Consider the following 16,442-nt stretch of genomic DNA (forward strand, 5'->3'; position numbering starts at 1 on the left):
GTTAGGGTGTTAGGTGTAAACATAACTTTTCTTTCCCCATAGGAATCAATGGGGCTGCATTACAGAGCTTCACGCTCCTTTATTGCAGGTGTTAGGCTTTTTTTAAGCCGGCTCTCCCCATTGATGTCTATGGGAAATCGTGCACGAGCACGTAAAACCTTCTCAAAGCAGCACTGGTATTTGGGTGCGGTATGGAGCTCAATGGAGCTCAACGCTGCCACATTGCCTGCTAACGCCGGGTTTTTGTAAACTTGTAATAGCAGCACTATAGGGAGGTGAGTGGTGGAAATAACTTGCAAGTTAGTACCGAGACGCTCATAACGCAAAGCTTGTAATTTAGCTGCAAGTTAGTAAGTTTGTGTTGTGCGGGAGGGCGGTTAAGGGGTTAATAGTTTATTTAGTTGGTTTGCATTGTGCGGGGATAGCAGTTTAGGTGGTTAAAGGGACAGTCAACACCAGAATTTTTGTTGTTTAAAAAGAAAGATAATCATTTATTACCCAAATTCCCCAGTTTTTCATAACCAACACTGTTATAGAAATACACTTTGTATCTCTGTGATTACCTTGTATCTAAGCCTTTGCAAATTGCCTGCTTATTTCAGTCCTTTTGACAGACTTGCATTTTACCCAATCAGTGCTCACTCCAGGGTAACTTCACGTGCATGAGCTCAATGTTATCTATATAAAACACATGAACTAATGCCCTCTAGTGGTAAAAATGCATTCAGGCAGTCTTCAAGGTCTAAGAAATTAGCATATGAACCTCCTAGAATTAGCTTTCAACTAAGAATACCAAGATAACAAAGCAAAATTGGTGATAAAAAAAGTAAATTGGAAAGTTGTTTAAAATTACATGCCCTATTTAAATCATGAAAGTTTTTTTTTTTACTTTACTGTCCCTTTAATAGTTTAGTTAGTTAGTTTGCGTTGTGGGGGATGACAGTTTTATAATTGTAATACGAGCGGAACCTGAGAAGCGCAAAAAGCATAATGCTAGCTGTGTTTTCGCTAGTGCAACATTTTGATATAACGCGGAACTTGTAATCTAGCCTATAGATAATTATGAAATTATTGGGAGGTGAACTATCTCTAGTTTAATAGGTTAATCATTTATATTAGATCAAATTTCCATCTGTGCTTTATTAGTAGGAGGAAAATAATCATTACCTTAATAATAACAATTAAAAATTTTATTTAACTAAAGAAAACAAATATTACCTTAATAATAACAATTAAAAGTTTTTTTTTTAACTAAAGAACTAAAGAAAAAAAAACACCTTAATAATAACAATTGAAATAATTTTATTTAACTAACAAAATATGACATTATAGGTTTCACTTTAATTTTTACTGCTTGCCCCTCGCTCCTCATATTAGGTCTTTGTGCAGATCTATACCACTCCAAACTATTTTCTATTCATTTAGCTTCTTGAAACTTAATGAGGGGTTGATCCCTTTTGCATAGAATTGCATGAGAAAATTTGGATTTAAAGGGACAGTAAAGTCAAAATTAAACTTTCAAGATTTAAATAAAACTTGTAATTTTAAACAACATTCCATCATATTTCTATTATCTAATTTGTTTGATTATTGGTATCCTTTGTTGAAAAGCATACCTAGGTAGGTTCAGGAGCAAAAAATCAGTACTGGGAGCTAGCTGCTGATAGATGGCTGAACATATATGCCTCCTGTTATTGGCTCATTCAATGTGTTCAGCTTGCTCCCAGTAGTGCATTGCTGCTCCTTCAATAAAATATACCAAGAGAATAAAGCATATGTAATAATAGAAGTACATTTAAAAGTTATTTAAAATTGTATGATCTACATGCATCATAAAAGAAAAAAAAAGGAGAATATGTCCCTTTAAGGTATATTGCACAAATTTGTGTTTATTTTACAACATGTTTTCTTTGAAGAAGAGGCATGCTATTTCTACAGACAAAAATTATAAGTCTAGAGAACTACAAAACCAAGAATATGTGATAATATCTTCTAGATGAAGACAAAATGCACAAAATATTCTTACAGAAACTGCTGGGAGAATGTGAGAATGTGAATGGATTAATAGAATTAATATACGAAAAAACAGCATGTAAATTATAATATATCCTAATTAAAATTAAAAATCCCATTTAAATTGAAAAAAATCTGATTTAAATAATATATATATATATATATATATATATATATATATATATATATATATATATACTGTATATATATATATACAAAAGTCTATATGTGGGTAGAGTTGTATTTATATGTGTATATATGTATTTACAGACATTTATACACATATAAACACGTAAATACATATGTACACATATATAGACATGTATATAAGTGCATTTGAACCCTTTGCAGTCAAGTATGAAAAACCATATTTTTGGAATATTTATATTTAATAAATTGTTATATTGTGTATTTACTGCAAATATTTCACATTGCAATGTTGCGAAATTCTAACTTCGGCTTTTTGCATATGTTGGGTTAGCGTGTGAGCGAAAACATTTTACTTTTAACTTGTAATATGAGCGCTATCCGACACCTGCAAAAAGCCTATTTCTAGCGGAGTTAGTTCCGGAGCAGGAGCGTTAAATACTGCTCTACTCATAATCTGGCCCACAATGTTTTTTCTATATGTATTATTATTATCTGTTATTTGTAGAGCGTCAATTGATTATGCAGCCCTAATGAGCTTTAAAGTTAGATATCACACCAAGGAACTTTGAGCATATCTAAGTAGGAATATACTGATTTTGGTGATGCCTATATTGATGGATATAGTGATTGTGTTTACTTCAGTTGTAATCTGCACATATCACAGGGCTCAATATTATGTACACTTTTAAGTGAAATTCCTTCTTGTTTATATTTACTCCTTTGTATTGAGCACTTATACTCCCTTAAATGTATATTTGTGTGAAACTTACCATATACTTTTTCATTGGGGGTGGGGTTTACACATGATTTAAATTGTTTGTTTTCACTATCATTTTACCTAGTCTGATGAAGGGGCAAAACCAACTGGTTTGTTGTGAGCAAAATAATGCACTTCAAAAATCCAGATGGTGCCAGCTGTTTACTGGAATTATGATATATATATATATATATATATATATATATATATATATATACAGTATATATTGTAAGGTGTGCTAAACCATATGGATTTGTATTTAAAGGAAGACTAACCATCGTCTTGGTTTTATGCATACCGCCCAGTTACTTAGGTGCTCTCATTATAGTATATTGGAAGTGTGTATAAAGCCAGAGAGGCTCATTCTTAAAAGCATAGTTAAGCAGGAATGTTTCATCCCAGAAAAGCAGCGCATTGCTGTGTTAGGACCAGTCAACGTTGGGACACCTTGTAAGTTAGTGACTGGCTTAAGCAAAATATGGCCATATTGTGTATCTAAGATCCCAATTTTAATATGACTATAGGTGATTTTTGCAATATTTAAAATGTTTTGATAATATTGAATTGGATGTGCACCACTTTTCTATTGTTTATATATATACAGTATATATATATATATATATATATATATAGTATATAGTATATATACATATATTTCTCTGTCTGAAATACACACACATTAAGCAACTCTTTTTATCATGCCCTTCCTAGAGAGGACAAGAAGTACATTTTATAGTATAGGTTTTACAATTGCTCAAATCAGATAAGCAATTTGCAGCATTTTGAAATCCTAGGCTACAGAATATGCTTTCTAGCCTCTTGTGAGACAAGTGCAATTTTTTTTACATAAAACTGAAAAGGTGTTTAATTCTTTTATAATCATATCTGATTTTTAAACTGTCTGCTCCTTCCATCATCTTCTGTAGCAAAATTCCAAACCTAACCTGGTTAAATGACAAGGTTCTTTGTAAGGTGGTGGGGTTTATATTTACTTTAGAATTTTCATTAACGATATTAAACACATTGTGATTGCAATAAGAAATGTTTAATTATGTGTAGAAAAAAAAACCTACAATATATTTCCATTATTTATTTTGCCCCTTTTCAAGAATATTAAATATCTCTTGCTTTTGTGTAAAAATTGTGCTTGTCCAATGTTATGTAAGAAAGTAAAAAAAGCAAATTCTGCAAATTAAATAGCTGGTTAATGCATTTTTCATAATTTCTTGGAGATGAAATAAAATCATCTATGCTAGAAATTGTGGGTTTTCTTTATTGTGTTTTTTTTATATTCTGAGCACAGGAAGTGCACACTGCAAGTTTAAAAATCCTGACTTTTCTACATACAATTCTCTAGTTGATGTCAGTAGTGCTTATCAGATAACAAAATGCAAATCAGTGTATGTTTTGCTAACATAATGACCAAGGCTAGACTAGTCTACTACTTTAACAAGCCTTGATAGGCTCCTTCAACAAAAAGGCAAGTGATGGGTGGAGTTTGATTCTTGCAAAAACAACTGCAGCAAACAAGGTGAAAAATTGTCTTGAAAAAATGTATGCTTGACTGCAAGATAACTGAAAAAGAAATGTCTTGTAATTAACATGTTTTAGTATAATAATAATAATAATAATAAGCATCATTATTAAAATGTAAAATCTGATAAATAATTGTATTATGGCAAAGATAATCTATTTTAAAACACAACCAATACCTTACCATCATATTTTATCTAAATACAATATTTCTTTTCTTATGTACAATTTTCATCTAACTAAAAATAAGATAAGTATGTGCCATCAAATGATCTCAAACATTACTTCTAAGTTCTAACTGAGTAAAATTATAGAAAATTGGTCCAAGTGAAATGCATTATCGGCCCCTTATGGGTAATAGTGATATAAGCTATTTCAACACAAATTAGATTTTCCCTTACTAATGAATGAAGAATTGCTTCCGGGGAAAAAAAATGACATTTGATCACAAGATTTATTTTAATGTCATGCTATGCAAGAAAAATAATGAGGATTCATATAATGATGGTATCCTACCCTGAGCAAAACTGTTAAATAGAATTTTTTATCTTTAGCCACCAAAACAATTGACTGAACTCAGCAATTAACAAAGAAGCTCATACCTAATAATGTTAGTTTTATTTTTTGTCTGCATTAATATATAATTTTATTTTCATTGTAGTAACACAGTATGAATTATAACTTCACAATAATAGGAACATGGAAAATGGGTAAGGTACAATCATATCTGGGAATTTATTCAGAAATCCAGTAGATGGTATGCTACCTTTCAAACATGATAGGCAGGGCCTTTTATTGCATGAAGAGTGAAAATGAGCTAGGCCTGGCTGCCATAGTTCCTGGTGACCAGGCATAAATATGACAATTGACATAATAATGTATGCTGTACAGGTGAGCAACAAAATCTTCTAAAAAAAATAAATATTGGTCTAATCAGTAGACCTGCACAGAGAAACACTTTATTCCTGATTAAGGGCTAGATTAGGAGTGGAGCACTATTTTGCACACCCACTTGCGTGTTAACTTTAGTAGATGGAAGCTTTTTATGAGCATTGGGTTGCACTCGTATTACAAGTTGAAAGCAAAATGTTAGTGAAAGAGTGAAAACCCGGCAGTCGCAAAAAGATGAACATTGAATACCGCGACCATGTTAACGTATTCTCCCATAAAACTTTAATGCAGCATGAAAACAGCAAAAACAACACCCATATTTGCGTGCTAACCCGACTGAGTTTTTTCAAGGCCTATAAACCCGACATGAAATATGAATATTTCACATTCCAATGTTCTTGACGTAGAAGAACATGTTCTATTAATTTTTAATATTTACTTTTTTTGGTAAAATATATATCTAAACATATTGTTATATATATATATATATATATATATATATATATATATATATATATATATACACAGTAAATACCTGTATATATAAAATGTATGCATAGGTATTTACGCATATACGTAGGGCTATCTATTTAAAAATACTGTTCCCTATTTGAATGTGAAATATTTGCAGTAAATACACATTTAAAGGACCAGTAAATACAGTAGATTTCCATAATCAACAGATGCATGATAACAAGACATTGCAATAGTACTTAGTCTGAACTTCAAATTAGTAGATTTTTTTGACAAATTTCAGTTATGTATATCTCCACTCTTCCTGTATCATGTGACAGCCATCAGCCAATCACAAATGCATAAACATATATTCTGTGAGTTCTTGCACATGCTCAGCAGGAGCTGGTGAATCAAAAAGTGTAAATATAAAAAGTGTGTTTCCATTTTGTTAATGGAAGTAAATTGGAAATTTGTTAAAAATTGTATGCTCTATATGAATCATTATATTTTAATTTTGACTTGAGTTTGCTTTAAAACAATTATTAAATATTAATAGTAAATATGTTTTTAGGTATTTCAATGCACTTATATATATTTCTATATATGTGTAGATATGTATTTATGTGTTTATATGTAAGTAAATACATATACACATATAAATACATATGTACACACACATATACACATATAAATACATATGTAAATATACACACACATACACACGTACGTACGTACGTACGTACGTACGTACATACATACATACACATACCTTATACCATCTATCTTTGAGCCCTTATAACTTTTTAAATATTTTCTTTCAAATCATTTTTATCACAATGTTTATATAAGTTTAACTGTACTTTAACTTGTATTTATGTTGTGTTTTATGCACTTTTTTAACACACTACTCTTTACACAAGCTCTGAAGTTAGGCTAACCTGATGCCCGCTAAATTCGATTGCACTCAACTGAATCCATTTACTTTTAACTTGTTAAATGTGCACTTTTTCCGGTGTGCACAAAAGCCCAGAAATACCCCATGTTGCTTGCATGCTACAGTTAGTGCCCCACTCGCAATCTTGCGCTAATTGTTAGTCACAAGAAAAAATTGTTTTATTTGATAGTTAGTCATGCGGTCACTCATAATTTGTTATTAAAAAATATGTTTGCTCACTATTTCCTATGGGGAATACCTCCAGGGAAGCAGAGGAGCTACTGGACATCAGCTTAAAATAAAATACAATTAAAGTAGTAGCTAGTGCTAGTTCTACAAGTCAGCAACTGCACATTTTATTTTTCATTTTCAGATTTTTTTATAGTACAGTCAAGTATGTCAAGAGCAAGTGAAGGTTATTGCTGATGGTGTTGAATAAATACACAATTAAAAAATAGAGGAATAAGGAGGAACGCTTCCCCAAGCTAAGCCAATATCTTTCTGCACTTTAGAACATTTATTATTATTTATTATTTATTAACCTTTATTTTTTTATATTATTATTATCAGGTATTTATAAAGCTCCAGCAGATTACTTAGCGCTATACAAGAAATAATGGAACATTACAGGGATGCATTAAATACACAAACAAACAAGTTCTATATCGGGGTACATTACAGTTGTAGGTACAATAATTGAGTAATACAAAAGGAGAGGAATGCCCTGCCCTTGAGCACAATCAGTATTAGTTCTTTTTAAATACAAAGTGGCCTACAGGTAGAGAGGCTCTTTATTGTACCTTAATAAATAAAAGTATTTTAGATTTAAAACATACTTAAATACCTGAATGGTCTAGTATTTAAATATTCAGCACACTTTTAAAATAACAAAAAATGAGTAAACTTCTATAGGAATTAACAAAAAAATACATTTTTAAGATATAGAAGTGTTCAGATAATTAAAATAATAATAATAATAATAATAAACAAAAGAAAATACCACAGATTTCGCCTTCATCAGATCCATCAGGACAATCTCTTTTCCCGTTGCAAAGCTTCTCAGGCTGCAGGCAGATGGAGGTATCATTAGCACAAGGGTATTTTGGTGGTCCACACATATAACCTTCACAATTATCCTCATCTGAATGGTCTTCACAATCAATATCTCCATCACATACCCATGCATTGCTAATGCATCTCCCTTTGAAAACAGAAATAACACATATATTAGAATCCTGAAGAATGGGAAAAAACCCTTAAAGGACACAGGAATAAATAAAATAAATAAATATATATATATATATATATATATATATATATATATATATATATATATATATATATATATATATATATATATATATATAAATATATATATAAATATATATATAAATATATATAAATATATATAAATATATATATATATATAAATATATATAAATATATATATATATATTTATATAAATATATATATATAAATATATATATATATATATATATATATATAAATATATATATATATATATAAATATATATATATATATATATATATATATATATATATATATATACACGCATATATATATATTTATTTATAATCTCCTACCACAAGACTTCTTTTTTATATATTGATAAAAAAATATAAAGAAATGGAAAATTGTTTGTATAGCATTTTTATTTTTTAAATTGATCTCATAGTTTATGTAAAGCTCTTATTTGTAAAATAGTCCAAAGTTCACACACATATATGACATTTACTGTGGTTTTTGCAGGATTGGATAAGCACATTTTTCTTATTCTTCATAATGGTAATAAAAAATTGTCAAACTTTTATTTTTAATGTTATAGCTCCTTGTTCTGTATCTTTACCAAGTTTTAGCAAATGCTTGCTGGGAAATACTTATAATTTAAGAAACATTATTCTATAAGATATATTAAAATATGATTGCCATTGGAATGAAAAATGATGTATTCACTGTTGTTGACATGTTTCCTGTCCAATATCAATCACTGAATTTCCGAGAAAAAAAAAGAATATGCAACTGGCTTGTATTAGAAATATAACATTTAAATTACAAATTGATACATTATGCAAAGATCTCAGGAGACACACTGTCTATTACAATACAATTCAGTGAAGGAAATCAGCTTAATTAAATACATTTCATGATCAAGCATTCTAAACAAGAAAAAAGGAATATCAATGTTGTTCTAAGCTTCTGCGAGAATGTACTGTAAAAAAAGAAGCAAATATGATGAACCAAGATTGTGACTGTTTGAATTTATTTAGCTTAAATTATTTTCTATGTAGGTTTGACATTTTTAGTAACATTCATTACTATACAGGTTATTTACATGCAATCTATTTTCTAAACAAGATATGAAAGGGATCCAAGGGGAAATTAAAAAAAAGAAAAGAAAACATGATTTTTGGATTGCAGTTAATAACTGACACTACAGAAAAGAACTGAAGCTTGTATGATATAATGCAAAGTTCTAAGGATCTGGAGTACAAGAGATTGATTTCTCTAAAATTGCTGCTTGAATGGGTTTGTAAAGCTAGGTTTGGCCTGTATATTGTGTTAGTTCAATTGCCTAGAAAGCCACAAGGGACCAAAAAGAGAGGTAAAGGACAACTCTGAGACACAATTAGTCTGCATGCGGTGAAGAATACTTTGGAAAGTGGCTTAAATTGAACAAGTACTTATTGAGAAGACACAGCAACACTCACTCACAAATACATCGAAATGAGTGTGCAGATATACTGTACAGGAAATCTCAATCTAGGCTAACTATTCAGCAATCAAACAGTGCATAGATTTACGCAATTAGAGCAACCCCTTAAATGAATTTTCAGGATTCTAGTTTATTCTAAATTGCCCATTGGGAGTTTCCCTAATAGCACCCCAGATAATCCCATAGCCTATTTATTTTATATGCAATTTTAATCTAATTCTTTATTTAAATAGAATGTCAATATATATTTAGATGATATCACTTGTAGCTGCATAATACAGAGACACTATAGTTATGTGTGTATGTATGTATTTATTTATTGCTTGTTTACTAGTTGTTAGTTGCCCTTTTTTAATAATTATTTTTTAAATATTACCAGCAGAAATATAAAACATAATAAACTTGTGGTTTTCAGGTGTATGTTTTCATCTAAATGAGAATGTGGCCTGTTACATCCTGATTATTTATAGCTTGCTTCTGCTTGGTGTTATTAAGTACAAATACTTGGAATATTTAAATATAGTACTTACAGTATTTATAGATTAAGTGGTACACGGATGAAACACCATTATTGCTTGTGTATGGAGAAAGCTCTTGTTACCTAGTAAACTTATCCATAAAACATCTAATATTTCAGATGTTCTGATTTATTACAACCCAAATTAGATTTGCAATTTATCTTTTTTTAGCATAAAATACACAATTGTCAAATGCAATAAAAAAAATTAATTAGTTGCTTTTCATTGAATTTTAATCATTACAGTTTACTTACATAACTGAGTTTAATAAAAGTTTCACACACACAAACACACACAAATATATAAATATATATACAACCACATATTGAGATATACTGTATATATATATATATATATATATATATATATATATATATATATATATATATATATATATATATATATATATATATAAATAGATATACACGCACACATATGTATATACAGTATATATTCTAATGGTATTGCTGAAAGCAGATATATCTCTAATAATTCCACAAATATTCCTGAGTTTGCTTTAAAGGCAAGAACCAAAATTGTGCCTAGTTTTTGTGGCACCAGCACAAATATAGCTGGTATTTCTTTTTTTGTATTTGCATTCTTTTGTTAAAATTTTAGGTAATAAATATCATCATGTTATAATAAAGGCAAACTAGAAAATAACATACAAAACAAGATAATAGCAATATCAGTATGCCAATGGTAGGTCTATACAACGTAAGAGATATATAACTGAAACCTCTTTTTTACTTTGCTTTTTTATAACTATACATTCCATTACTCATTGGGCCATTCTTGTGACAATTATGTGACAATTGCAAGAAGGTAAAAGTGCAAAGACCACTTTTGGATCTTCATTTTACTCAGCATGGATGTGAAATCAGGGATAGATATGATAATATAAACAGACTTTACACTCATATGAATTAATACAAATGTAGGTCTGTATGAACCACATTCTATATTGCTCAGTAGTAGGAATGTGACTTGTGAGGGCTACTTTTAAACCCTTAAACTATATAGCTTGCATATCTTGTCAGACACTTCATCATTTAGCATATGACTACTCACCCTGAGAAACTATAATTTAGAATAGATATGACCAAAAGCAACTTATAGTAGCACCTATGGAATACTATATTATATATATATATATATACATATATATATATATATATATATATTAATATGAGCACTCCTTATTGGTCTACAGATGACAGATATCAAGCAATGGCAAGACATAACTTGAATATTTTCTATCTAGATGTAAACATTGTAACTAGTTTGCATTGACAAAGTGATGTATGGACGTCTCAGGGATGTAAGTAATTACACTCCACCACCCCAGCCACAGACATGGAGGTAATGCACAACATATCAAAGAGAAGGTAATTAATTATGAATTGCAAACTATATATTGGTAGTATTTTTACATTATCTGGTTATAGTATTTAGTTATCTCAAAATCAGGGGACTACATTTGTAATGTCTGTTAATAGCAGACATCTGTCATCCTTATATACAATAATCACTTAGTTGTAAAGGTTTTGTGGTTTTACCATAAAATAATATTTAATTACATTTAGTTAGTTTCATTTAAAAAGGCATCAGATTTAAAACCACACATAATATTGTGTTATCTTCCATACATATCCCATGAAACAATATAGTTCTGGTGTTGGCTGTCCCTTTAAGGAAATAAATTATTAAAAAGAGAGTTAAAAAGAGATGAGTCAGAAGGAAAGAGGGAAGAAAAATGCAACAGATAAGAAATTACAAATATAGACATAAAGGGAGGAGTTTATAAAACATTTATCATTCAATAACATTCCAATAGGATATCTATCTATAGGATAGTAACGTATATATAACATTTTATTTTTTAATGGCAAAATAAACATCTTCCAGTAAACAAACTTAAAGGGACATAAAAAAAAAATTGAGGTTGCAATATAAAATGTTGAATTACATGTTGTTAAATAACTTTGCAGTATACTATTATTATGTATTATACACTTCTTTCTTTTCCAATTCCAAGGATTAGCTATGTACATACAGGGCATTACAAGCCTAACTCTGCCATATATTTTCCCTAATTATACTCAGCAGATATTTTGAAATAAGAATATGCAAAATGGCACTTGTTAGCAAAATGATAGAGGCTAGATTTTCCTACCCCAGTAATAAGTCTGGATTGGGTCCTCCTAATAAGACAAGAGGTGGGTGGAGCTTGGCAATTGTGAATCAGCAGAAGAAAACAAAGGGTCCATTTACTAAGCTGTAGAACCATGTCTGCACATTGCATAGTGAATGGAGCTTGAGGCGTTAAAGGGACCATATAGTGTAAACTTGCTTTTTACTTTAGTTACTTGTTATACCAGCTGCAGAGTATAAAATGTATGAGAAATTGCATTTTAAGGTTTATTTGTGTATATGAAATTGCTGGTGTTGTGCTTTGAATCCACAGCCAATTACAGTGGGTTGAGCTTGCAGGTTAAATTATATCTCATTGTGTTATTCTTTGTGTACACACACTTGCTTCCATATCTTGTATCTGTTTGTAAACCAAAGCCCAATATTTAGAGAGAAAAATGGGAAATTATAATTTCATTAGTTATCTCTTCTACACCCCACCAGGAGTGTAATTTTTTCTGCTGGCTGTGTTTACATTGCCAAAATAAGGGTAACGTAGCTACTTGTAAACTATTTTATACACTCCAGCAAGTAAAATGGATCATTGGGAACAGATTAAAGGACGGAACATTGTTGAGTAAACTGTCCCTTTAATGAATGTGTATTTTAATGTATTGCAAAATAGCAACATTGCAATAACAAGTTGATTACTGTGCCTTTAACCCTAAATATATGCCAGTAAAATTAGATGACAAAAACAATAACTCATGTTTAGCATTTAAGACTGAAATACCAAGAGTATTTAGAAATAATGGAAATAAACTTGAAGAAGGCAGCAATAAACCAATACATTGTACAATCACCCTGTTTTCTACTCGAGTATACATGCAATTATCTGTGGTCTGATTTGAATTAATTTACTAGTGAAAATAAATCAAAATTGTGGTAAACTGAACCCAGTATCAAACTTGACTTTCTTTAATATACACAGTTCACATCAGTCCCGAATGCATTTTGTTTCACTATTTAAAACATCTTATTGATTTTTAAACATACACTTTAAAGCATATGACATCTGGTAATTACAGTGATAACTCTGAGATAGGCTTAAACCATTTTATTATGCAGATGTATGCATTTAACTGAATGACTGAAACATCACCAATCTTTTTTACCATGACACAACTATTAGAACTTACAGGCAATCAACAAGACACCGACAGATACAAGCTTAATGCCTAATGCTAAACTTGTGCTTAGTAAATTGGCCATATCCCAAAGCAAATTGATGTTGTTTCCTCAACAGCTCTAGCCCTCTTCTTTAATCAGTTTTATAGATACAGAAAAATATAGAATATGTTTGTTTATGTGATTTCCATTCTCCCTAATGAAAACAAAATACTTTCTTTAACAGAGAAATCATTTTGTACTGAGATATGAGCAACATATTATCAAATAAAGCAGCAGGCAACAGTGAAAGAAGATTAATCATTGTCAAGATACACCATCCAGTAGATTTATTAGAGGCCTCTTTATGACATCAAGTGTAAGTTAATGAAATATTTTATTAGATAACTGCTCTTAATTGTGATGCCTGCTGTCAGTTCCTTTATATGTGTTTAAGTGAAATATTGTTTTATTAAATTTAGAGGGGGAACTAGATAAAACTTAATATGTGTTTAATAACAAATTTTGATTAAAACACAGTCTCTGCTTTTTATTATGATTATTATTATTAGCAGTCATTTATAAAAAGTGTCATAATTTTATATAAATAGGCCCACGTATTTTAAGGCAGAGCAGCCTACAGCAAGGATTTTTTTTTCCAACCATACACCATAGTGGCATAAGTACTTTTAAGTAATATTTGGTTAACAAAAAAATTTCAAGTTTACATGACACTTTGTGTGGTTTGTATTCAAAGAATAACCGCTTGTCCCTCATCAGCCTGTAAAGTCAGGGTCACTCAACAGGCATCTGAGCTGCACTACCTAAGATAAACAACACACAAATACATCCACAGACAACCACAAGCAGACACAAACAACCCCCATTCATCAAAAGTAGTACCATAAAAAATAATCATTTTAAAAAAATTATAATAATTTTAAAAGCAACACACAACTGGCTGCTCAGTTGCAGAAGAAGAGCACACATGGTTCTGCAGTCTAAAGTGGAGTGCCAATAATAACTAACACCAATACTGCTACCAAAAAAATAAAACAAGCAAACCTACACATATAGTAAATTTTTATCAATTATTTGTACAATGCCTCTATATCAGTTACAAGTTCATTCTCTCTTTCTCACACAAAGTAGGCTGTCTTACACATATAATATATATACTGAATACCCTCATCAATATATAAACACAATCAATCAAGAAAAACAGCCAAGAAGTTATGTTTCCTGTGCTCTGTATTTCTGGTGATAGCAGAGCTGCTACTGATTATGTGACAAAACGATGTGGCAGGACCCTCCCTGGCTACTTAAAATTTGGATGGTACTGTGAGGGTATAAGAAACTGATGGTTGAGAGAAAATATGAGATCATCAGTGAAATAAAATTATAAATATAATTAAGTAAAAACATGCATTAAAAAATAACAGTAATAAAGCTTTTTGCGCGCGTAAGGTACTGCTTGTATTACAAGTCGAAAGTAAAATGTTTTCGCTTACGTGCTAACCTGAAGCACAAGCAAAAGTTAGAATATCACAACCTTGTTAACATATTCCCCCATAGACTTTGATGGAGCGTGAAAAGTGGGGAAGAAACGTCATGTCTGATCATGTTTTCTCACATTCCAGTGTTTGTCACAAAGCAGAATATGTTCTATATTTATTCATATATAATTTTTTTTGGTAAAATATATATCTATAACTATATATATAAGAAGGCCAGAGAGAGCACTCGCCGTTGTTGTCGTGTCAAAAAAAGTGTTTTATTCTTAGTGAATGTTTTCGGGGAGTGACCCCGTCCTCAGACTATTACAAATAATACATTGTATTATTTGTAATAGTCTGAGGACGGGGTCACTCCCTGAAAACGTTCACTAAGAATAAACACTTTTTTGACACGACAACCACGGCGAGTGCTCTCTTTGGCCTTCTTATGTATATTGAGTGGGACACACCCCGGAGAAATATGGTATAGTGAGTGCTGGACTTTTGTACTTCTATAACTATATATATATATATATATATATATATATATATATATATATATATATATATATATATATATATATATATATATTATAGTGAGTGCTGGACTTTTGCACTTCTATAACTATATATATATATATATATATATATACATATTTAAAAATACTTAGAACATATATGAAGTACATTGGGATATTAAATATTTCCAGTACAAATACAGTTAAACACTTTATTAAATATGAATATTGTGAAAATATAAAATTCCTGTTCTCAGCTACTTGACTGCAAAGGGCTGCAATGCACTATATAAGTCTACATGTCTATATATGTATACATATGTATTTATGCGATTATATGTGTATATATGTCTATAAATACATAAAAATACATAAATATATATGTACATACACACACACATATATAACTATATATATATATATATATAAACAGGGTAAAGTCCAGCACCAATTCACCTACAGGCTTGGCTTGAGAAAGGGCAGAAGCCCGAAACGTCGCCTGTATTTCACTGCTTGTAATAAAAATGGTATAAACTTGACTTGGTGTGCTGCAGCCATTTCTATTTTGTATATATATATATATATATATATATATATATATATATATATATATATATATATATATAGTCATATGCAAAAGTTTAAGCACCCCTGACAATTTCCATGATTTTCATTTATAAATAATTGGGTGTTTGGATCAGCAATTTAATTTTGATCTATCAAATAACTGAAGGACACAGTAATATTTCAGGGGGGAAATGAGGTTTATTGGATTAACAGAAAATGTGCAATATGCATCAAAACAAAATTAGACAGGTGCATACATTTGGGTACCCCAACAGAAATATTGCATCAATATTTAGTAGAGCCTCCTTTAGCAGAAATAACAGCCTCTAGATGCTTCCTATAGTCTGTATTGAGTGTCTGGATTTTGGATGAAGGTATTTTGGACCATTCCTCCTTGCAAAACATCTCCAGTTCAGTTAGGTTTGATGGTTGCCAAGCATGGACAGCCCGCTTCAAATCACCCCACAGATTTTCAATGTTATTCAGGTCTGGGGACTGGGATGGCCATTCCAGAACATTGTACTTGTTCTTCTGCATAAATGCCAGAGTAGATTTTGAGCAGTGTTTTGGGTC

At 30.4% G+C, this 16,442-nt stretch overlaps 1 protein-coding gene across 1 annotated transcript in view; it reads right to left on the minus strand.

Annotated features, from left to right (window-relative positions):
- Positions 1 to 16,442, minus strand: part of LRP1B (LDL receptor related protein 1B) — a 2,715,774-nt gene that overhangs the window by 1,069,182 nt on the left and 1,630,150 nt on the right. The window contains exon 23 of the mRNA XM_053698264.1: positions 7,735 to 7,935. Within this exon, the coding sequence (XP_053554239.1) occupies positions 7,735 to 7,935 (201 nt within the window). The remainder of the gene's footprint in view (positions 1 to 7,734; positions 7,936 to 16,442) is intronic.

The sequence above is a fragment of the Bombina bombina genome, chromosome 1, assembly GCF_027579735.1.
Source record: "Bombina bombina isolate aBomBom1 chromosome 1, aBomBom1.pri, whole genome shotgun sequence".
Taxonomy (NCBI): domain Eukaryota; kingdom Metazoa; phylum Chordata; class Amphibia; order Anura; family Bombinatoridae; genus Bombina; species Bombina bombina.